The sequence below is a fragment of the Orbicella faveolata genome, unplaced genomic scaffold (genome assembly GCF_042242905.1).
Source record: "Orbicella faveolata isolate gen_17 unplaced genomic scaffold, um_ofav_v1 contig_36, whole genome shotgun sequence".
NCBI lineage: Eukaryota > Metazoa > Cnidaria > Anthozoa > Scleractinia > Merulinidae > Orbicella > Orbicella faveolata.
The window spans coordinates 8,426,448-8,449,484 of NW_028301565.1; the positions used below are offsets into that span (position 1 = coordinate 8,426,448).

Below are 23,037 nucleotides of genomic sequence, written 5' to 3' on the forward strand. Positions count from 1 at the left end.
ATTAAGGCATTTCTCCAAAAAAAATTATTTCCACAAATTTCCTGGAGAAGGCCGCCACCACTGCGCCGTCACCGTCACTCGGCGTATTTTATTCAGCGGTCTCTCACCCAAAAGTACGAGAACAAAGATGGCGGTGGATTTGAGTGTTGCACGCCGACAACTTGAAGAGGCTCTAGGGAACTACTCTCAAGCGTACGACCTTTCGTTCTTTTCCTTCTGTAACGTAGGATACATTGAAATTTCTTCTATATTCTTTCTTTTTATTTCAAAGGTATTGGAACAACATGAAACTGTGGTACAAACAGAAGGTAAATATGTATTTTGAACTGTCACCCTTTACTGCGCTGCAATAAGACCCCTTTGAAAACTGCACTGTCTAGGAGTGACAAAGAGGAATATTTATTGGTTTCAATCTAACTGAAGAAAGCTGCAGGGAAAGCTGACTGTTCATTTTAGAAAAGGTCATCGTAGACAAGGAAGTCTTGTCGAGTGCAAGTGTCATTGGGTCTTTTGCAAGGTTACAAGTTTATTTTCCTTGAAAAGTCGTACTTGAAAGGTTGACACATGTTAATGAGCTGGTCTAAAGTGGCCCTGTAGTCTGTTGATCCTTTATCATCCCTGTCTCCCGAGGACCAGTTTAGTGGTAATTGAGGAGAGGTAAATATTTTACAGCATGTATTAAGGTTAAATTGCCTTTGGATGTGACAAGGCGACTGTGTGATAGAAATAAAAACAGAGGTGAGTGGGGAGAAGAGATTACCATGATGACCACATCCTTAAAGTTAATAAAAGAAGTGGGGTCATCAAGGGCCTGGCATTGGGCAAATTGCCCAGCTGTGAGGATTATTTTCCCTTCCTGGTTTGACCATCTACAGGAAAGTTTTTCTTATAAAGAAACTCAGTTCAGTTGTAAGCTTAACTCGTTGTTTTCAGAGCAATTTTTGTGTGTTGATTGTGTGTATGTTTGAATAAATGAAGTAAAAATTGTAATATTGTAATCCCCGTTGATAAGCCCAGGTGCCTTTGGGGAAAACAATAAGATTGCCAGAGAGTTATAATAAGCTACTACTTACTTAATCATAACAATTACAATTTCCTCAAATTTGATTGGTTCATAAACTGGTGTATTTTGCTCTCATTAATCTGCAAAGTTGTAATTGGACAGTGTAATCGGACAGTTGGCTGTAATCGGACACCTGTAATCGGACAGTTATGTGAGCCAATCATTTTAAGTCCTCTCCTTTAAATCCACCAATCACGACATTGATTACAGTCACTATAGTAACCTATTCAAGAGACCGACTTTGAAAAATTGTGGAGGTTTAGTTTCCAGTGACTGTTTTGAAAGAAACTTGACAGCCATTTTGCAAGCTATTCCCATATTCTTAGTATTATTATATTTAAAAATGACTATTAAAAGCTATTTTTCAAATTGTGGGAAATTGTAATGGTTATGATTAATTGGTAACAGGACATCATGTCGTCCAATTCAGTCTGTGATCATACTCTTGATTAACAAATCGGACTCCCACTTTGCGGTCGTCCAATTTTGTTAATCACTCATATGATTACAGACCGAATTTGACTCCACTCAGTCCTATTACCATTATTAATAACAAATATGTTTAAATTATAAAAAACTCATGTGAAAACCAGTTGCCCTCCTGCTGAAAACCTTAATGAAACACCCGCAAAAGGATCATATCTCCTGTCTTAGGTGTTTTTTCATTTTGAATTCTTATCTTAAGGTACTATGGGAGATTACCCAAAGTTGAAACTGAATAAGAAAATTATTAAACACGTTATGGAAATCTGAGGTTTTTGTTCCCCTCTGATTGGCTAAATCCTGTCTTAGGACCTGTTTACATGGAGGGAGGGTGCCCTGGCTAACTGGGGTATCCGGCTAACCGAGCTACCCTGGGAGGGCTAAGTTCTCATACGTTTCTTTAGAAAATACATTGAAGTGTTTACATGCTAGACAGGGTAACCTGCCTACCCGGGACACCCTGTCTACTTGCCCAGGGCACCCGGCTAGGCGGGATAGCTCTTCACCATGTAAACAGTTTGTGCCGGGCTATCCTGGCTAGCCGAGGTGAGAAAAACCGTGAAAACATGGCGGTGCAAGGTGAATTTTTTCATAGTTACCATTAACAACAGTCCAATACATTGAACAGAGGCCGCTAGTGGAATGAGCGATAAAAAAATTAAACTTGCCGCCAAAAAGTTTCTTTGGTCAGCCATTTTGTTTGTTGTGCTTAGCAGCTGCTCAAAAGATAGCCCAAGCAGCCCACTCACTGTCCCGGTTAGGTGAGTTGCTGTAAAGGCAGGCTATGTGTCAACCCTTCTAGCCGGGTAGCCCGGTTAGCTGGGGCACCCTCCCTCCGTGTAAACAGGCCCTCAGAGACCTTACTATTGATTGCTAGACTATGAGTAGTCCCTCTTTCACTTAGTCCATCGTGCATGACGTGAAAGAAAACTGCAAGAAAAATTGGCGGCACGAACTCCTGGGGGTGAGGAGCACACGAAAGTAGGGACTAGAGACAAAGCCAGAGAGTTTCACCTTTCACAGCCAAGTCATTTTTTGATGTTAATTTTCAATCTAATTACACTTATCTAATAGGATTCCTTATCTTGATGTCCTCTCATTATCGTCCGTTGTCAGTAACCCCTAGAGATGTCTTGAATGAAATCACTCTTCTCTTCAAGTAGTGAGGCAAAACCATGCTGTGAGAAGTATATCTTCATTCAGTGTTCGTTAAGTGAAACTGCCAAAGAATTTACATTAATGTATTTGACATAGGAGATCATCCAACTGCGGTGAAGTGTTTGCCGATAGCAGTGAAGAGTTTCAAGTAAAAGTCCATTTTAATCTTTCAAATAGATGGCGAAAGGCTAAGCTCAGTCAATTCATATTCATGGAATTATTCTTCAACAATGCTGTTGACCTGGTGTTGAGTGGTAAAATCACTATCAAATTCACATTCGGCTCGAGGCAAAAAGCTTTGCCAAACAAAACACTCTTTCGGTAACCTGTCAACATAATCACAGGAACATCACATCCTGTCAGATGCAATTCCAACGCTTTGATTTCCTTCAGTTCCAAAACTTTCTAATTTCAGAAAGCGAGATAAACATTCCTGCAAGATGTCACACATATCTCAAATGTTGACAATGTGTTGTCAATGCTCCTAACATAAGCCGATCATATTTTTCCGTTGTGAGAGCAACACATAATTCAAACTCTCTGGCTTAGGCAGTAGTCCCTCCTTTTGTGTGGGTCTCACCCCCAGGATATCACAGGGCCATTTTTCCCTTGCGGTTTATTTATGGTCTTGTTTGACGGACTAAGCAAAAGATAGACTAATTTAGTCAACTACACTTACTGTTGGTTTAATCCCCCGGGCGTTAAAGTTTAATTAGTTGAGACATGCTGTTTCTGTTGGTCACATGGCCAGTTAAAGGCGCTGAATTACAAGCTACAAAATCCCTCAACTTGTCGCACAACATTGCTTCATTGCAAGTTTTGGTTGATGTTTCGCGTTTTTCACCAAGTGATCAACTTGTTGTGCAGCAAAAACATTTGTTGTGGGTTCAACAAAGTTGTTGTGAAAAGTAGAGCGCAGGTCAACTTTGAGCGACAAATTTTGGCTTTGTTGTTCGTTTTTCATCAAACTCACAACTTGTCATGCAGCAAATTTGCTCATGTTGCAGGACAAATTGAGGGCTTTTGTATCTCGTATTTCGTCACCTTAAGTTGAAACTGAAATTGACCTTGCGAATAGTTTTGAAGAAAAATGGCACTCTTGGCTGCAACTCATAGCAACTGTTGATGTCCAACACAAACACAATTTTCTTTGTAAGAAAAGCTTTACTGGGTAAAGTCATGGCTCCTTGTAGGAAGGAAATAGCTGTTATTACAGTTGAGTCTGCTGTCAAATATTATTTTGTTTAAAAAAGCATGCGAACGAAGCAAACAGGTTAATACAAAGCAATTGAACCTTTCACCTCAGTTGTAATAACAGCTATTTGGCCTATGCTGAATGCCAACATTGGTATGATTTGTGGCTGCAAGTGAAAATTTTCTTGATCATCAATTCAGTGCAGTGTTCAGCTTAAGTGGTTACAAAATTGACAACTTAAGAATCACACGATCAGCATTTCATTTTTGGAAAACTGGAAATAAAGCTATGGTAAATCAAGGTTGTTGAATTTTAATCCTTAACAACATATACAGCTGTGCGATATCAACAATATCATGCCTTTTCTTCAATTGATGCAGATTTCTAAGGAGGAGTTTGATGCACAGGCAAAGAAATGCCTTGGAAATGATAACCGTAAGTGTGCAATAATATTTTTGAAGTAATGTTTCCTGCCCCCTTACTACCAGAAAGAGCAAGAGGTGGATGTATTTCAAGGCTACAGTGTTTTACTTCCTTTCTTAAATTCCTTTTTTTTCATTGTAAACTAATCTTTAAATCTTCAAGATACTGACGTGTTTTATTACTCAAATTTGGATACCAATACCATCTATATGGGTCCTCCCACTAAGGTTATTATTTCAAATAAATCTAATAACAAGTGGAGGTAAGGTAAAGTCTTCATACGAGCCAAGTGGCCCATCAGGCCAGAGCTTATCTCCCGTTTCTGTAGCATGAAGCGATTAGGTGTGTTTCTACTCCCCACTGGATGGGATACTGATCCATTGTCGGTTACCCCCAGCATTAAATTTGTCAGTACCCATTTATACACCCTGGTGGAGAGAGCCACTAAGAGAGTAAAGTGTCTTGCCCAAGAACACAGCACAATGTCCCTGGCCAAGGCTCGAACCCGGACTACTTGATCTGGAGATGAACACACTATAAACCAAGAGGCCACCGTGCACCTGCAGACTGTTTCATGTCTTTTTTTTTTTTACTTTATTAAGTTGGTTGACAAATTTGCTAGGTTTTTGTTCACACTTCATTGTTTTGCAGTCCACTTTCACAATGACTTCCTGCTGGCAATTTTGGCTAAATGTCAAGCTCTTGGATCTACTCCAGGTGGGTTGATGATACTAGTGGTCACTAATGCCATATTTTCTATTGACTGACTCCAATATGCTAAAATTTTATTGTTTGACCTTGATCTTGTCCATATTGCATGATATGTGAAATGAAAATATATAATTTTACTCACATGTGAATCAAAATCATTTTTGTTTGAAAGGTTTTGCACCAGTGTCATGGCCTTCATATGATAGCAAATAATATAATCAAGGAATAGATGTTTCCTTTTTCATTTTGCAGCATCTCATCCCAGAACACCACAAAAGATGCCTCCTAAACCACAGCTGATCAAAAAGGGAAAAATCAAGAAACAAAAGAAAGTGCTGAAGGCAAATTTTGAGGTACAGTGATAATGTGCTGTTCCAGAAAATATCCATACCCACCCTGTAGCAGGTCGCTTTAAATATTATTCTGAGGGGGTGAGGCATCTCAAATGTCAAAATTATTAAAAGGGAGTATTAAGCTAAAATGGAAATTTCATAGAAACATACTCTGGATGGGGTATAAATATTTTCTGGGACAAGACAGTTGTCATTTAAGGAATGCAAACTTTGTCAAGATTTATTTGGAATAATGGCACAGGAGGTTATCTTTTTCATCTGGGCTTCTCCTCCTCAAAGCCATGTATGTGATCCCCATAGATTGTTCTCTGGTTACGAGAGCTTTAGTTGTCACTACTGCAGTTAAAACCGTATCCATGACATAAATGAGTTTTTTCAATGTTAGTTGTTTTTGGAGTGAATAATATTAATTTAGTGCAGCTGTTGTTCTAATATTGCAGCAAAGATTTACACCATGTGACCCCCTGACAGAGGCTCCACAGCTGTCTCTCAAGGTTTGTTTAATTAAATATTATTATTATTCATGGTAGAAAATATGTTTTAACTTCAAGTTAATATTTATTTATAAACTTCATATTTTGAATAATGTGATGAAAACAATGTTAAAAGTTAGTCAAAACAGGAGCTGAATTTTGAGAACTATTCTACAAAATCATTCTATTTATGTGTTTACTCAAGATCATGCAGATAAGAATTGTCACAACGTATCAAACAAGTCTGGAGCTATTATCTAATGACTATAGAAATGCTTTTTGTTTTGTAGCCTTAGTAACACAATAATTATTGATAACTTACCACAAACAGTCGTTTCTCTTCAAAGAGGGACTCACAAAAAGCGTCAAAGCTTGCAGACAAGGTTTCTTGTGGTTTTTCAAAAGAGATGAAAAGTCTAGTCTCCAGTTTTCATGTAAATTGATTTTCTTATGTTTAGTTTTCTCTTGTCCATTTGCAAGCAGTCTACAATAGATTCAGAAATTATGTACGATCTAAACTGCAACCTTTTTCAACTTAACTGACTGCTTGCTTTATTTCCATCTTTTCTCCTATTATGTCATGGCAATGTCGCATTATAGGGTAAGTATTAATTAATTAAAAGTATTTGAACCAATGCTGTGTATTAAACATAAAAAATGCATTAATACCTGTTTTAATAGCCTGATTACTGCTATAATTTGTTAAAAGTACAGTCCAACACCTTTAAAATGAACACAGTATAGACCACATTCATTTGCAGTAAATGGTAATTTAAGAGGAAATAGATGTGTGTGCAGGGGACAATGTCTGTTATTGAGTCTGCCATGTGGCCTTTGAATAATACTTGATACAACCTTCACTTAGTTACAAAGTTGTAGAGTTTGCCAAGTAAAAAACAATCTTGGTATAGACACATTTTGCATTCTTGAATCAACAAAACAACAAAACAGTAAAAGAGCAAGTCACATGTTTCCGTATTACAGTTCACAAAATTCATTGACCCCATATTTTTTGAGAATGAGCAACAGCTAACTTGAGTATGTTATAACGTATCACCATGACTACTTTAACTTAATGTCTAACATTTAGTGTTGACCATTGTCAAGCTTTGTCTGGTACAATCCAATCTGTCCTATTGTGTCTATTGTACACTACTGTCGCACACTTAGATTGCTTTACATTAATATGTTATACTGCATGATTACATTGCATACATATTTGTATGGCTACATATGTGGTCATCCCATGTCCTGTAAACAGACATATGATATTCAGGGCTGCCAATGAGGGTTGTAACCCATAACACCTGTTATGGCTGAGTATGTTTGATGGACCCTTGATGTTACGAGTGAACTGTAGTTTGATACAATTCACCCATAAAGTAACAAGTTTGCTACGGGTGTGAAGATCAAAGCTACAGGTGAATTAAAACTTAATGACAGCCCTGATATTGTTTTTAAGTCTCAAAAGTGACCTTAAAAGAAATGTGTGGAGATAGTAAGGAGAATGTTTTATTAAACCAGGCTGTGTGAAGAATAGAGGGGGTGTTTATGTTGAAGCTTTGATGTATTCCTTTTGTGAATTCACAGAACTCTCAGAAGACAGTGAATTTGGTCTCTGCTCATATGACATGATGTTACCAGATTCTGCTACAATATATGGCCGGTTGTTTCTTGGCGCATGGGATGCTGGACTGGATAATGTGGCAGATGACACAGTCAACCTCATGCTTCATGCAACAGAGGTAGCACTGTGTTATTAATGCGGGTAGTATTGTTGTTACAGAACATTTCTTTAAATAGAAAATGAAATAAACACAGGCAATCATTGCAGCCACAGGTATCAGAGTGCAAAGCAAATACTGGTGTTGGGTTTGGGAAAAGTCACTTAGCTTCTTTTAAGATCTGATTTGACTTCTTTGAATGAAAATTATAAAGCACAAGGATGCTTAATCAAGTTTACTTACTTAAGTTTACTTACTTACTTATGCTGGTGTGGCACATGGGGTAGCAACCAACAAAATGTTTAGACTACCGTTAAGTGGCTAAATTCAGCTGTCAAGAAAATGTATTGCTTGATATTTATGCAAGATACAGTCATCACAATGGAAATGCTGTGACTTAAAAGGACACTGTTTAATAAACCAACTCTGTTGTTACAGTTATTATACAAAACAACTTGCCTTATGGGTAACATCCATGTGTTTGTTTTGTTTATCTTGCTGCAGTATTTAGTCAAAGACATTTTAACCGTTTGTTGTTCAATGAGAAGTGCATTCAGGCTCAAAGATGGTCATTTTCGCTATGCTATGGGTGGCACTTACCCCAGAATGCACCTAAGAAACAGTACAAGTCCCTGGCCACCTGGGTCAGAAAGGTAAGTGTTAGTAATGTACTTGAATCCATGTACTCTGCTTGAGTGCACCATGGACGCCATTAATTTTCAAAGTCTCTTTCTAAACTAATCCTTAGTATCTAATACTTAGTATCTTTCATGTCTTCCATCACTAAGCAGTCTCGCATCGCAATCATTCAACGATTCTCCCTTTCATAAGACTTCATGTTATGTTTCTTCCTAAGAAAAGTAACTTTAATAGCGCTGCTAACTTGATTAAGTGTCCTTTCTGTGACTTAAGGCCCTAAGGACTACCTTAGTAACGTAATAGGAGTGGTTATGATGGAAACTTACCTTATTTGTTTCAGATCTTTAGGTTGTGTAAATGGCATAAGCAGTAGCAGTAATAGTGGTAGAACGTTAGAGCAAGCTGAAGCCGAGGCGGCGGTCACAGTGGCTTCCAGTGACAGTAGAGGTGCTAATAAACCTCCAATATCACTTATGGACCTCAGAGATGCACTACAGGTTGGACTCATAATTATCTGAGATTGACTTCTCTTTCAGAACACTATCTTTGGGTTATTATTTTTCGTTATAGAGCGTTTACCTTGTGCTTCGTGCAAATAATAATGATAATAAATTAATCACAGACGCTCTCACTTCGGAGGTGAAGAGAAATACAAAACTGTCACAACTCAAGGCAAACGCGGGAAAGCTCACGTGGTCCGAGCCACGCTTGGTTTCCTCTCGAACGTGATTGGCCGAAAAGAAGTCTTCACCGTGAATATGTCTCGTGATTTGCTCTTGAAACAGTCTCGTTCCCAGAGCACACGATCAAATACTAGAGCAAGATAATCCTGGTTCCCTTTGATTGTACGCATGCGTCCAAATTCATTAATGTTTTCTGAAGATGTGTAGAGAAAGAACAACAGAGGTCCCGACATAAAGAATCGCGGTCTGTGGGAGTTTCTGGGACCTAGTTTCTCCAGAAACCGAAATAAAGTCCCATCACTTTTAAAGTTAATTGGCCATGCTCTCTGTATACTACTCTTAACCTTTCGTCATTTGCTTTCGCTCCATTCTGTTACAGTGTGGTCACTCGAACCGTGAACACTGGACATTTTTGTTAATTTTTTTTAGTGACTGTAAAATGGCGCCCTTCATATCAAATATACGAAGAACTTTCATTCTTTAGTCACCTAAATAATGTACGAGAAAATGTCAAGTGTTAACGGTTCGAGAGTTCTTTCTGTCAAAATTCCGCTTACAGCGGGAGGCCAACAACACATAGTAATGAGAAAATACTCAGTTGTGCGTAGTATTTTTCGCTTTGTTGTTCTCTTGCTCTAAGACAACGTGTAAAGTGGAGGGATGACAAATAAAAATATGAAGTTAACTTGGGAGGAAAGGGGAAAGACCCTAGATAATAGCGTCAAACTAGGCAAGGTTAGCCCCATTAGTACACTGCTGAACCTTGTTACAGTTGTACTCTTGTTTTCTTTCAGGTTCATCGCAGAGTGATTCCTTCGCACACCGTTTACTCGGCAAACATCGAGAGAACGCTAGCGAACATGAGCCACCCAAGTCACGACGAACTAGAACAGAACCAGTTACACAAATTGGAGGCGAGACGGAGATATGAGAGACTTAAACAGCAGAGGAGCTTGCGTTTGTAAATAATTATCCTAAAGGTGTCTCTTCTTCAGTAGTCAGCCGTTTACACGGTGTTCAAATTTGCTGAATTTTCTCCTTCATCCAATCCACTGAATTCAAGAAAACGAAGCAGAAATTACTACGTCATAACCCAACAACGCAACTGAGCAAGAAATCAACTCGTTTAGCGCATAGTAAGGCGATTACCATTCACTCGATTAGTCCCTTGGCCCAACCCTAAGTCGTTGTTAGTCCCCAGATAATACTTCTCTCTAAACTCAGTAAAATAATCTTCTTTCACTCGTGACCCCGCACTCGTGACATAATAGTTGTCACAACATGGCGTAAACTAAAAGGAATGAACTTGGCAGGCAACCAGCTAAATCAGTTGATGTGAAAGTACTGGAGGAAGGTGTTTTGGTATGTTCTCTGAAATAACAGGTAAACTCCATTTCTTGACTTGTATGATCTTCCTCACTGATCACTCTGACGTATTTCATGTCGTGCCTGACATGCGTCACCATGTTGCGTTGCTATAATGGGCTTTCAAAGACAGTCCACCTGACCATATCAAAATCTTCCTAATTCACGCGTGAAAGAAGAATCATTTATTGTGTCTAAAGACAAGTTCAATCGAACGGATATCACGGGTTGACACTGCTTTGGATGACTGAAGCTTGACATAGAGTAAGAGATATTTGTTATAAATGTTATTTTTAAAAGCTGACCTCGCGTTTTCTGTCAAAATGATAAGATGAGCTTCTTTCATATCAATGCGTGATCTTCACACCATAAATTGATATCATAGTTTATATTTCTAAGCGAGACAAGACGATAAATTTGATTAACGCTCATGTTATCACGGCCGACATGTACACAATAAAACAGAAAAATAAAGGCACAACTGTTTGAACACGTGACCTTTTAATGACCAACTCCCATCAGAAAGTGAAAAAAATCCTAAGGCGGGAGGGGGGGGGGGGGGAGGCCACAATGCTTAATTACGAGATAAAGCATGTTAAAAACAGTGGTGTCTCGTCAAGCTTTATACCAGGGATATCGGCCACATTGCTATCAGTGCATTTTTTGCTGATGTTATTCCTTCAGATACCAATAGACTCCCATATAAAAAGGACTGGAGTGCTCGTCGTTCCTTTTACGGGTTAAAAAACACGTTTTGCTACCTCTTACGGTGTTCAGCCTCGAAAGGTCCACAGCGGGAGCTTTTGCGGTACCTTTCAGGTTATTGAGCCGGAAAAAATATGGTGGTGTTTTAGGCCCAGTTCAGACGTCGTGCTTCTGCCGTGCCGAACTAAATTCAGGAATTAAGTTCGACAAAAGCACGGCAGAAGCACGGCGTCTGAATCAAACTTTTTAATTAAGTTCAGCAAGCAATTAAGTTTGACAAGCTCTGCCGTTTGCTACACGACTCTGGTACGGCAGCGATTCAAACGTCGTGCTTCTGCCGCGCTAAACAAAATTCACAGATTATATTAATGTATTTTGGCGAGATTGCGTTTCCACGGGGAATTAGAAGGGCAATTGTTACGAGGCATCGGTATATCCTGAATTTGGTTCGACTCTGGCACGACGTCTGAATCAGAGTTGTTTTCCTACTGTGCTACTGAACCGGGCCTTAGAATTGCTACCTCTTATGGGTGAAAAAATGACAAGCGACGCCTACACAACAGGATTTTGGTACCTCCTAAGGAGTTCTTTTCCAAATTTGCGACGAGCATCCCAGTCCTTTTTATATTGGAGTGCCCCGGGCGATAGCCTCCCCCCACCCCCCGCCCCTTGCAGAAAGATACTTGTAAGTCGTTCACACCTGCATTCTTTATATTTTCACCGTGTGTTCATTATTAGCACGAGCAGTAGTTGGAACAAGAATCCAAGAGGAATATATCACTGTTATTTAGTATTGTTCCTTTCGGTGGGAAACAATCGTAAAGAGCGGCAGATCATTATGTCTGAGTTAGAGAGTGGATGGCCACAAGGTAAAAAGTGGCTAAAAGGTGTGCTTCGCCGTTGCGCACAATTTTGCTGATAGTGGACACTCTGAAGTCGTGTGTAATGTCATAGAAGTTGAACGGCAACATCGCGCGGAACAATTTTAGGGGTTAACAAAGGAGAAAGTTTGGCAACTGTGTGCTATGGATGTTGCAACGTTTGGCTAGAGCGCGAGTGAAAACATTCTTACGTTCGCGCGCAAGCTGGCACACTCGACTAACACAACGAAATACGAGGGAATTGGGGAATAACAAAAGTCTAGCATCTGGCTTACAGACTTTTGATTGGCTTACTAGACTAAACCCGAATGCGTTTCCGATAGTCCTAGGAAATTTAGAAGTCGACTCTGAAAGAAAACATTCCAGTAGGCAAGTTACCTCTTGTAATTACGATTGATACAAAAAAAAAACAAAAAAAAAACACGAGAGAGTATTACCCTTCACGAAAAGCCCTATGGTGCAATTAAAAGCCGTATTTGTGCGATAAAAGGCCGTGTTAATGCGATTAAAAGCCGTATTTCATTACAAACAAACTTCAAAACAAATGCTAGGCTGATCAAATATTGTTTTTCTTTTTTTTTTGGTTCTTTCGTGTCACCCAATGTTTTTATAAGACAAAACTTATATTTATATAGTCATCACGGGTTAGCTTTCCCAACCGCTGATGAAAGACAAAAAGGCTGGGTTTGTTAATATATTTTAAAGTTGTTTCTGTTCAGTCCATGGGAAACACTGAAGTATGTAGCATTGTATACCGAGGGTAATTCAATTTTCAATGCAATTTTCTACTCCACTTCGTCCGTGAAAGAAATTACATTCAGAGGTCAATGAGTTTTTAATACCTTATTCTTAGTGGTATTGTTGTTGAGCTCTTTAATGATCAGCGAAGACTGATCAGCGGTTTTTTTCGCAAAATAATTTCCTGTTAATCAATCAAAGATGCGCAGGTGTTCTGCAGCTCAAAGCACATCTCCCGCAAAGAGCATTGTAACAATTAAAAGAATTTAATTACAAATTTACCCATACAGTTCTTCTTAGATATGACTTTAATAAACGGCTTGTATTCTTTCACTATCTTGCAAGAAGCCTTCGATATCATATTTATCTTTTCTTCCTAGTTTCATATCAAAAGTTGTAACTTCAACTGAATACATATTCAATGTTTGAGAAATCAACGCCGATACCTCGGTAAGCTAATGAGTTCAGAGGGGTACCATTGGCTAGCGAACTCATTATCTGACCGTGATTAAAACGACTTGATTGGCATTCATTGTACAACTCCTGTTCATCATTGGTTCAAATCAAAGAGCGGTGTGCCCAAGAAATATACGACACTGCCGCTTGTCCAGCTCCGCTTTCTGATTGGTCCGTCAAACAATAGCACCTAATTGCAAAATGAAATCCGCGGCTAATATGCCCTTTATATTCTAATTGCCTTCAGTGTAACGAAGACCCATAGAAGGCGATTTTCAAACGAAGATTTCGTATCTGAACGCGAAAATTTAGTTTCCTTGTGGACGTTTCTTTGGTGTAGATGTCTTTTGTGAGAGCTTGTGTCGACGGGCGCGAAAGGGAATCAAATTTGAAGGTACGGAAGGAAGAGGATCGCGTGAAAGGTAGTTATAATTTCCGATATGAGTATAAGCAAGCTACAGACGGCGTGTTTGTCACTTTGCATGTCTGGTGAATTCAGTCCTATTGAATATTCTTTGTTACGTTGATTCGCGTTGCTTTTCTAAAAGAACACTTATCGGTCGAACGCTTCCGAACCCAAAATTGCCTTTCATCGCGCGATTGAACGGTTGAGGTACTCCCGGGAAATTTAATATCATTATTGTAGTTTTTCCTCCGTGCACAATCGCATGAATTTTGATGGCGTGTCCGATCGAGTTCGAATGTACAGACAGAAAGTAGCGCTTTTGCGATGCGAGTAAATCTCGAATGAAGTACTCAACAGGTGTGAAAATATCGAAGGAAGCACCATAAAATATGAGCTTAAAGCAATGCTCCGGTATAATGTACTGTACTGCTTCTTAGAATGTTCTGTTTTTACAAATTATGACGTCTGATACGTTTTGTTTTCGGCCGCGTGACTAAGCTTAAGCTCTTTTTTCTGACGATGTTTGAAAGAGTCAAGTGACTGAGTAAATCTGATCAATGTTATGTTATAATTGTAGATTTTTTTGTACGTAGAACGGTGCAATTTTGCTTGTAGTGACAACATGCAGTGTTACTTTCGTAGAATATAAAATAGGCTTAATTTTTGGCCTAAAAAGATGTTTCTTACAAGTTGTGCTTTGAAACCATATTCGTACGAACGAGTAAAATTAAAAATCCCTCTTTAAATCTTTGAGTTCAATTAAATTTGTTCAATTTACACATAATTTTACTTGTTTATTTCACGTTTCGAATTCTATATTGTTTAATATTTTATTCCCAGACTCTATCGAACTGGAGATCTGTCAACTGTTTTCATCACCATTTTGGTTCCAAAGCCACCATTTAACATTATCAAAAACAACCAAGAAGCCACATATACCCTGGTTGTGGGAAGCTCTTTGATTGACAGGGAATTGTTGACGCTTAATTGACAGGAGAGGTTCAAAATAATTGGAATGACAAAGTTGTTGATTATTTAATTTTCCTTCATGGAGAAATGTCATTATTCATTATTCTGAATTCTTTGAAATACCTTCCATAAATATAACCCATCGCAACTAATAGTACTCAGCTGTATGTCATACTGGTGGTGGTCCATGCCCATGTTCGTTATTTTAATTTAAGGTGCCATTTATCATTCCTATGTACGTAGTTAACAGAATAACATGAGCTTGAGGGAGACAAATCAAATTGTGTTTATCTCTAAATTTATATCTCTGATCTTATTTAATAGTTAAATGGTAAAATTTAAATGTTTTTTTGCCTTGAATTTATAGCTCATTGACTTGGAGAGAGGAATATAAAAGGGAAAAAACATAGCACTGTAAAATTTAATTTGACGTCTTAGGCTTATGTTCATTCTACAAGCCTTCTTTGATGGCCTTAGGTTCTATTTCCTCTTTTTTTTTTCTTGTTTGTTTGGTTGTTTTTTTTTTGTGGGGGGGGGGGGAGGGAGGTGCAGGGGGAAGTTTATTAATTAATGTGTGAGAGATTCAGTTGTCTAATGGAATGGTTTGTATGTTCACACAGATCTTCGTAGGCTTGGCCTAAGTTCAGTCATGGGTGTGACTTGTGCCAAATTTAAATATGTACCAGGCTAAAACCTTCTAAAACCACTATCATTTCAGGCCTACTCAATCAATGATAGTTTGACATTCGGGTTAAACCCACTTCACCCCATTTGTTAGCACCCTTATTTATAGATCCACCTATATATACTAAAAACTGTTCTGGTTACAAGCCTCCACAGATATAAGCTCACCTGTACTTTGAGTGCCTCATCAGCCGGTATTTGCCGTTACGAGGAAGCTCTATGCTTCACATACTTGTTTTCTTACCTAGTGCCTTGTGTTTCTTGTTCCAAAGAACATAAAACATCTTTTTAGACTGTGGGATGCAGGTTTCATCAGCTTTTTAAAAAATTTTTTATTCTGCTTTTAAGCAAATATGAGCACCCTCTGCCCACCCCTCCTTTGTTTATCACTGTATAAGCCCGGGGCTTATTACCAGAGTTTTTTAGCATTTCCCTTGCAGAGGGACTTTGTTAAAAATGATTTTACAGAGGAGTGACTTGAGTGTAGTTAGTTACAGGTAAACTGAGGTAATCATAAATCTGACAGAAAAAAAGGAACAACTGCTTGAAGTTAGTGAAAGTACTTGGTTTCAGAAAAAAAAGACACAGAAAGAAAAACAATGAGTATAAATGGCCTTTGAAATCAGCCAATGATGAGTCAAAACCAAAATCCTTTTCACCCCTGAGCAGAACCAAATCTGTTTTTTTCTTTTTCTTTTTCTTTTTTTTTTCTTTTTTTTTTTCGATTAACACAAGTTCTTGTCATTTTTTTGGCTCAATATACCCTAAGAGATACTGCAAATATCTCTTTCGTTGATCATTTTTTAAAACTTATCACTGTAAGTGGTACCAATCAACTTTATCCCCTAAAAGGTATGACAAGCACCTCAGTCATTTGAATACAAAGCTCCCCACTCCTTGGTATAGGACATCACTACTAAATTTGTTTTATTTGGTAAACTGTAATGTGGCTAAAAGTAGTTTAAGGTTTGAAATCTAGGCTCGATTTCAGCCACTCTCTGGAGTCTGGTCCACACTCCTCCCCAACAGGAGACAGCTGGACGTGTGAGCAGCAAAGCATGTCCATGATGTTAATTTATGATTTAATTCATTTGGCGCTTCTGGTCACTGGAAATGTCATCTGATAGCGATCATACATAGGGTCACATACGGCTCGTAACATTTGTATATGTGCCATTTTCGCCATCCCTTCTTTTGATTTTGGCCCTCCAACATATTGTGTTTCTCGTTATTGTTGCAGAAGGGCACTATATGCTGTGTTCTATGGAAGAGTTTTAAGAAGAGCAGAGCCGTTTGACTGTGGTGTAGCAAATGTCATGTCAAATGTCACACATGTTGGTCTGCATGGTTTCTGCTGTTAAGTTGACACCCTTTAATTTACCATGTATATGTTGCACTACTTTGGTTTGCTTTGGCCAATTTAAAAATTTAATTTTGTCTGGCTTCACCAGAGCCTGGTGTTGCTTTCCTCCAAGAAGACTATACATCAATTTGACTAAGTGTTTTGTCTCTTGAGCTCGCTGTTTAGGTCCCGGGTTAGGTTTATCCCTCTCTCTGTTGACTTTGTTCATTATCTGACATTCTGGCACCACATGGTTCAACTATAGATTCTCACGCATTAGTCTGGTGACTATTTCTCTTGTTGTTTATGCTGCAATGGCTTAGATTAAGCGAGATTTCATCAGAGGACAGTATTTGGTTATATGTCCTGCTAACGCAATCACACTTTATATCACACAACTTTGCTACTGCAAGAAAGTTAATTTATACAGCCTGCTCGGCTCGGGCAGGCAGATTTCTTATCGGTCAAAATTAACAATGCCAAGTCCACGCATCCAGCCACGAGTGTGGGGGAGGCGCGCAGGCTCCCTTTCTGAACAGCTGCTGGTAATCAAGCCTATTTGTAATCCTGAGAAGCATGCCTCCTTTCCCCATCCCCCCTCCCCCTTCTCTCTCCATAGTGGAAGGTAAGTGAGCAAGTTATTCAGTGAGTAATTTTTTGGTCACAATACAATTTTTTTTTTCTTTTCAGTTATAAAGCTAACTTGAAAGTGTGATGGAGCCAGGCAAAGTGACAGAGTATACTTACTCCACATCAGCTGATACACAAGGAGAGTCCAGCAGCATTACAAAGGAACCTAAAGCACCAGAAGGAACTCTGCTGCGTCAAGTTCAGGATGCTAAAGAAAGTATCAGTGTCCTCAAGAATCAGGTCTCCTTTGCAAACCAGTGTTTGAGTCTTCTCCGGAACCAGATGAAACATGCTTCAGACACTTTGAACATTCTTCAGGATCAAGTTGACTTGGCGCAAAGAACTGTTAGCAGTTTGACTGAAGGCAGTGTAGCTGGACTAGCAATTCCACAGCCACACAGTACTGTGGCTTCATCAGCATCAAGCAGGCCCCAGTCTTCATGGGGTCCTGCACCAGCTGGATCATCAGATGAACAGAAGGTGATTGTCCACGATAGTGAAGGACCCAAGGTCTACACATTGAGCAAGTCAAGCATCTCATTAGGGAATCAAGTTGCAATTGCATCAGACTGTGCAACTACAAATGAACATGGTCAAGTGCCTTGTGTGGTGCATCAAGTCCCTGTGCATTGTCATTGTCCAGCTTGTCTTTCTCATGCAAATGTCCATCATGTTCCTCAGTCCCTTCATTCTCCCTGCCATGCTCCTGCAGGAACAGCCATTGTACAAGTAAGCCCAGAAATGCCACCACCTCCTCGTCAAGCCATCAGTGTGGTAGTGACTGAAGCGGCAAATGCCCAAACAAGTGTGCCGCACTCTGGTGCTTCCAGCAAAGGTGTACCAAGTCACGAACATAGCAAAGACAGCTCAAGCGATGAGAGAAGGTCTGTGAAAAAAGAGTCCTCATCAACTTCACCAATGGCGCATCAGCTGCTTCAGGTCATTGATGTCTTGCAAACAGTTGATGATGACGATGGCAGTACTCATAGGTCTCCTTCAGCTTCCCTTTCTTCAATCTCACATGGTGTCCGTGTTGATTATGCGACAATAGGTAATCACCGTAACAACCCCTATGGAAGTGCCTCCGTCTCACTGCACAAGATTTCACGACGGAATCGCAAGCAGACCATGAGTCCTGCAAAGGTAGTATCCTCGGAATCATTAACAACAGCAACTCAAGACAAGAACTCCCCAGGTGAGATCTGCTGTTATTCATGTCATAAATTATGGAAGCCAACTATTATTTGCAAGGATCATTTACTCACAATTCATGCAGAGAGCTATGTGGCATTAGCCTTTTTCACGCTTTGCGGACCTATGATGTTGGCCTGCCGTCCTAGTTTATTTGGTGGAATTATTGCTTCTATGTGACATTTTGAAATCAAAAACGCATTGTTTGAGAAATTGAAAATCCAAAATGGTTGATTTTTTCAATCCATATTTTAGCAAAACCCAAAATGATTTTCCCTCATTTTAAACGAGTATAACAAGGACGTTGGTTCACATTAAGTATAAACCCTGCTATCAAACAAGCAAACCTGGCAAGATGATGAACTTTGCATTTTCTTTTCCTAGTGAAAACTGTAATCAGGGAGCACTCGGAGTTGATGCGAGTGCCTGCTCCGGTGCTGGCCTCGTCTCTTGAACCTGAGTTCCTTGTTGTACCATCAAGCTCGTTCTCGTATGACAGCCCTCCTACATCAGCCTCTGATCGCCATGGAAAGGAGGAGGACGGAAAAGAGGAGGTGAAAGCTTCTTCTGGAATTCTATTGGCTGACAGGGCCGTGTCGTCATCATGTTCGCGGGAAGAGACAACGGGCTCTGTACCAGTCTCTTCTGTGGCCCGGCCAAATATGTCAGTTGAATCGCAAGAGAGTTCTCGAGGTAGCTCCTATAAGAGACGTTTATTTGACGACAAATCACAGCCTAGCGGCCATGTCGGTGATTCTCGTGCTCATATGTCGCTTTCATCTATACCCGAACAAAACCAACGGACAGACATTCCAGTGGACAATAACGGTTTCTCTTCGCCCCTTAGTCCAAAGAGAAAATTTATTGGGACAAGTCCCTTAAACTCTGATATCGGCATGCCCTTCACAGCGCACAGTTCCACCTGCGGTAAAACTGAACCAATTGTCACCACATTAAACAACAGTGCGGTTGAACCTGTCTCCTTGGCAACAGTCGTAAGTTTGTCAACTTCTACTCACGTGACTGGCTCCCAGGCTCCGCCCATGACCGTTATCTCTTTACCTAATAACGTCGAAAGTTCAGGAAATCCGCAAAAAATCACTTCCCCGACGAAAAAACCGATCATTCTCTCGCGACGGTCGTCTCGTGGTAGCGAACAGCAGAACATACCTCAAGGACTTGTTGTACTCGTTCCCACAATAGAGGATGCTAAGCGTCTGATAGCTTCCACAGGGGGAAGTTCCGACGGGCACACCCCTGTTTTGGTTCCCCAGCATATGTTGAACGAGATCCACTCGAAAAACGCAGTTGCTGAGGACGAACGGGAAACACAGAGGCTCATACTGGAGAAACGAAGTCGTGATGCGGTTTCCCCTCCTTTACCCCCACAGTCCAAGAGATCAGCTGTTGATTCAGTTGTTATTGATTGACCTTTTGTCTTGATTTGGTGGTGTTGATCCAGTTGTCGTCGTTTGGTTTTGTGAATAAAGATTTTATTGAGAAAATGATATTTATTAAAGTATGGTAAAACAGTTGCGTTGAAACGCTTGTGTGTATGATTTTCCCTTTTCATTCAAATTAACTGACTTACTTTTAGGGGGCGAATCGAGCCCGTTTCCTTGTTGTTCGACTGACCAGCAACCCCCAACACGTTCTCGGGCCTGTTCAAAACACCAAATGGCACCGCGGCTGGCCCAAGTGGTGCTCCGGTTAGCCTAAATATCATTGACTCGACAGTGGTTAGCTCTCGAGAATTGTAACGGTTAACCGTCACACACCAGTAGCCCTCACTGAGCCTAACCCGTAGTGCCATTTTACCATTCCGTGTTTTTAAACACGCCCCACGTTCTCTGTCTTTGCGGTTTGAAACCCAAAAGAAACCCTATTTACCGAAATGAATGGATCACCTTTTAAGGTACTCCACTACAAAATAATGGAGAAAATCATGTTCTTTATATAAGGTAGATCTCAAGTTAGGTGAAGTAATCGGTTTATCAAAGCAGGATCTCGCGGAATGCAAGTAGATGAAGGGGGTGGAATTCGGACTTCGCTTTTGATTTTCGAATTCTGGCTTAGTATGATGCTGGAAATCAAACAGGTCTAACAAAACAAGGTTGTTTGTGGTTTGAGTAAAGACTCGCAAAGAGGGAAAGAAATTTTGACTGATCGGCTGCATTAACACGTAAAAACCGTGCATCGGTTTTTAAAATACAGAATACACTAGTTATGCAGCGCCCTCTCGTAGGACAACATAGAATATCCCACGAGTCACTTGTATTTTCTAGGTTTACACACAAGCTTTTTGGTGAGTCTGTATACCAAGAAAATACAAGTGACAAGTGGGATGTTCCACGGTATCCCACGAGAGAGCGTTGTATTACTATTTTATACCACGCCATAGAAGATACAAATTACAATACAATCAATGCGACATACGCGCGGCGTATGGTGGGAAGGTTGGATGAAATTCCGTCGAATATACAACGGATTCCTGTATTGTGATTGGCTGTGTTTTCTATGGCATGGTATAAAACTGTACATAAAACACGGAGGATGCGAAGTTACACGTGCGTGTCTTGTTTAATAGTCGCCTGCAACTGAGCCAACTATAACTAGCTTCACCGGTGACATTGCTAATGAAACTTGCTTAAATCTCCTCCTTTATGTGGCAACGAAACAAGAGAGAACTCCCAAAGCACACCGCTATCATTCTATCATGCAATAAAACCAGATCCACATATGAGGAAATTGTATTTGCTTCACTCACTGTTAGGCAAAGAGAAACTTCACGAAAGCGTTGAAATCATTACAAATTTTTCGCGTATTTTTAAACAAGTTCTTGTAATCTCCTTTGCAAGTGACTGATCTTCAATGTGCTGAAGACTGAACTGATGAATGAACGACTAAGCGAAGCCATCACGCTAGCCACATAGCTGTAAGAGTGATGGACAGACATCCAGAAGCTATACACAAGATACAATGAAGTAACAACTACGCCTGAGATCGGTATAACCAACAAGAAGACACCTAACAGACCCAAGAACACTATCAACCCTGCTACACCTTGAACTGCCAGCACGTGGAACAGAACGATACCCATGGATCCCATAGTGAAAGATGCAAACAGAAAGACCGGGAGAAACCCAACAATTACAGTAACACTCAGCGCTAACGTGATGACGGGATGGTTTTGAGCAGTTTGCAGGATTTTCCTGGGCACGAACAGAACATAATCTTTGGTGTTTTCCACTGTCTCCTCCAAAAGGTGGATAAACACATCCAACCGTGAAAACGAAAAATCAAGGTCGCCCATGGTAAAGATTACCTGTTGAAGTAAAAGACGGAGCTTTAAGCACTTGAAAGAAAGAGCCTGCTCGCTCGCTAGCACTTGCCTAAGTTATTTTGTTAATAAGCAATCCCCTGCCATGAAGACGACTAGCTCCGCTAGTTGAGATACTGGCCGACCAATACTTCTTTTCTCTTCAATCGATTTGGTGCAGCATGTAAAGGGTATTCTAGTGGTCTGGGCCTTACCCGTGGATGTTTGGTCAACTTCAGAAACAAACTCCAAATGATTTCACCATACTGAAAGTGTTAACATCGCACTGATCAGTCAGTTTCGTGAGTTGTCTCATTTGTGATAGAAGAATGTCACGAACAAATGAGGTAACAATTGTTTCAATGCGCGCGCGAGCATACTGACGTTCGACCACACCCGGCAACCTAATCAATCCTCTGGGAATTTCTTTGACTCATGCTCAGGGCGAGTGTGGAGAGAATTTAGATTTTATTGCCTTGGGCACATTTCTATCATTGGACGGTAATTTTTTACTTTTCGATGAGCTTAAGTCCATCCTCGTGTTAGCCTCATGAGCGTCGTAGCCTGACTACGACAATGGTCCGGTGTAAGATTAAGCAGGGGACCGGAGGTGGGACTTCTTAAAATTTTCTCTGTTTTAAGCCACACCTTCTGACTGACCGAAAGTCATTTTTTAAACCTCTGTTACCAAGGTAACTGCGTTCCTTCCACTGAACAGGACAACTCGGATTAATATTAATCCGTGGATTATAATAATAATAGATTGCAATAGGGCTATTATAATCCATTATTATATGGCTGTCTCACAAGGACTGGGAACTAGTGAATTCACGAATTTGATTGGCTGAAATCGATATTGAGAGCGGCCTAGATTTTCCCAACGAGACCGGCATCTAGACCGGTTACATTTTGCGGTGAAAAAGTTGCAAACTAAAATGCAAAAATATTGACTATTTTCTTCTAACAATGTTTATTTATGGAAGTGCCAAAAAGCCTAATGAGAAAAAAGTAAAGAGCAAACTTTGGCAGAATTAAGTTCTCTTCACCGCCGTTCGTGAGCAAAATTTCAGTTAGTACAAACCAGTTACATTAAACGAATTAAATTGTTCTTGTTTGCCATATAATAAACATCTTATTAACCGAGCTTAGTCGGTCTGTATGGGAGAATCTTGACCTCGGTCGTGTGTACAGACCTCACTGCGTTCGGTCTGTACCCACGACCTCGGTCAAGATTCTCCCATACAGACCTCCTGCTCGATTAATAAGAGCTAAGTAATAAATTATTATAATCCAGCAATAGATTATTATAATCCAGTGATAGATTATTATAATTCAGTAATAGATTAAGGCACGACAAAAAATTGGAAGGATAGATTATTATTAATAATATTATCCGGGTTAACATTAATCTCTATTATAATCCAGATAAAATTTCCGTGAATGTTC

The 23,037-nt window shown here is 39.9% G+C and overlaps 2 protein-coding genes across 3 annotated transcripts; both read left to right on the forward strand.

The window, feature by feature from the left end:
- Positions 1-102: 102 nt before the first annotated feature.
- LOC110042935 (transcriptional adapter 1-like) lies at positions 103-10,760 on the forward strand. Its single transcript, XM_089275154.1, has 10 exons — positions 103-192; positions 272-308; positions 4,280-4,334; positions 4,974-5,039; positions 5,286-5,386; positions 5,827-5,880; positions 7,449-7,604; positions 8,088-8,236; positions 8,563-8,719; positions 9,700-10,760. The coding sequence occupies exons 1-10, from the start codon at positions 128-130 to the stop codon at positions 9,868-9,870; spliced, it is 1,011 nt and encodes a 336-aa protein (XP_089131280.1). The 5' UTR covers positions 103-127; the 3' UTR covers positions 9,871-10,760.
- A 2,503-nt stretch (positions 10,761-13,263) lies between these two features.
- Positions 13,264-19,816, forward strand: LOC110043004 (uncharacterized). Of its 2 annotated transcripts, none has more exons than XM_020748395.2 (3): positions 13,264-13,472; positions 17,142-18,276; positions 18,657-19,816. In XM_020748395.2, exons 2-3 carry the CDS (start codon positions 17,166-17,168, stop codon positions 19,700-19,702), a joined length of 2,157 nt encoding a protein of 718 aa, XP_020604054.1. In that variant the 5' UTR covers positions 13,264-13,472; positions 17,142-17,165; the 3' UTR covers positions 19,703-19,816. The 2 variants fall into 2 exon arrangements, with proteins under 2 accessions (XP_020604054.1, XP_020604057.1); XM_020748398.2 differs by having other exon boundaries at positions 13,264-13,444.
- The last annotated feature ends 3,221 nt before the right edge of the window (positions 19,817-23,037 follow it).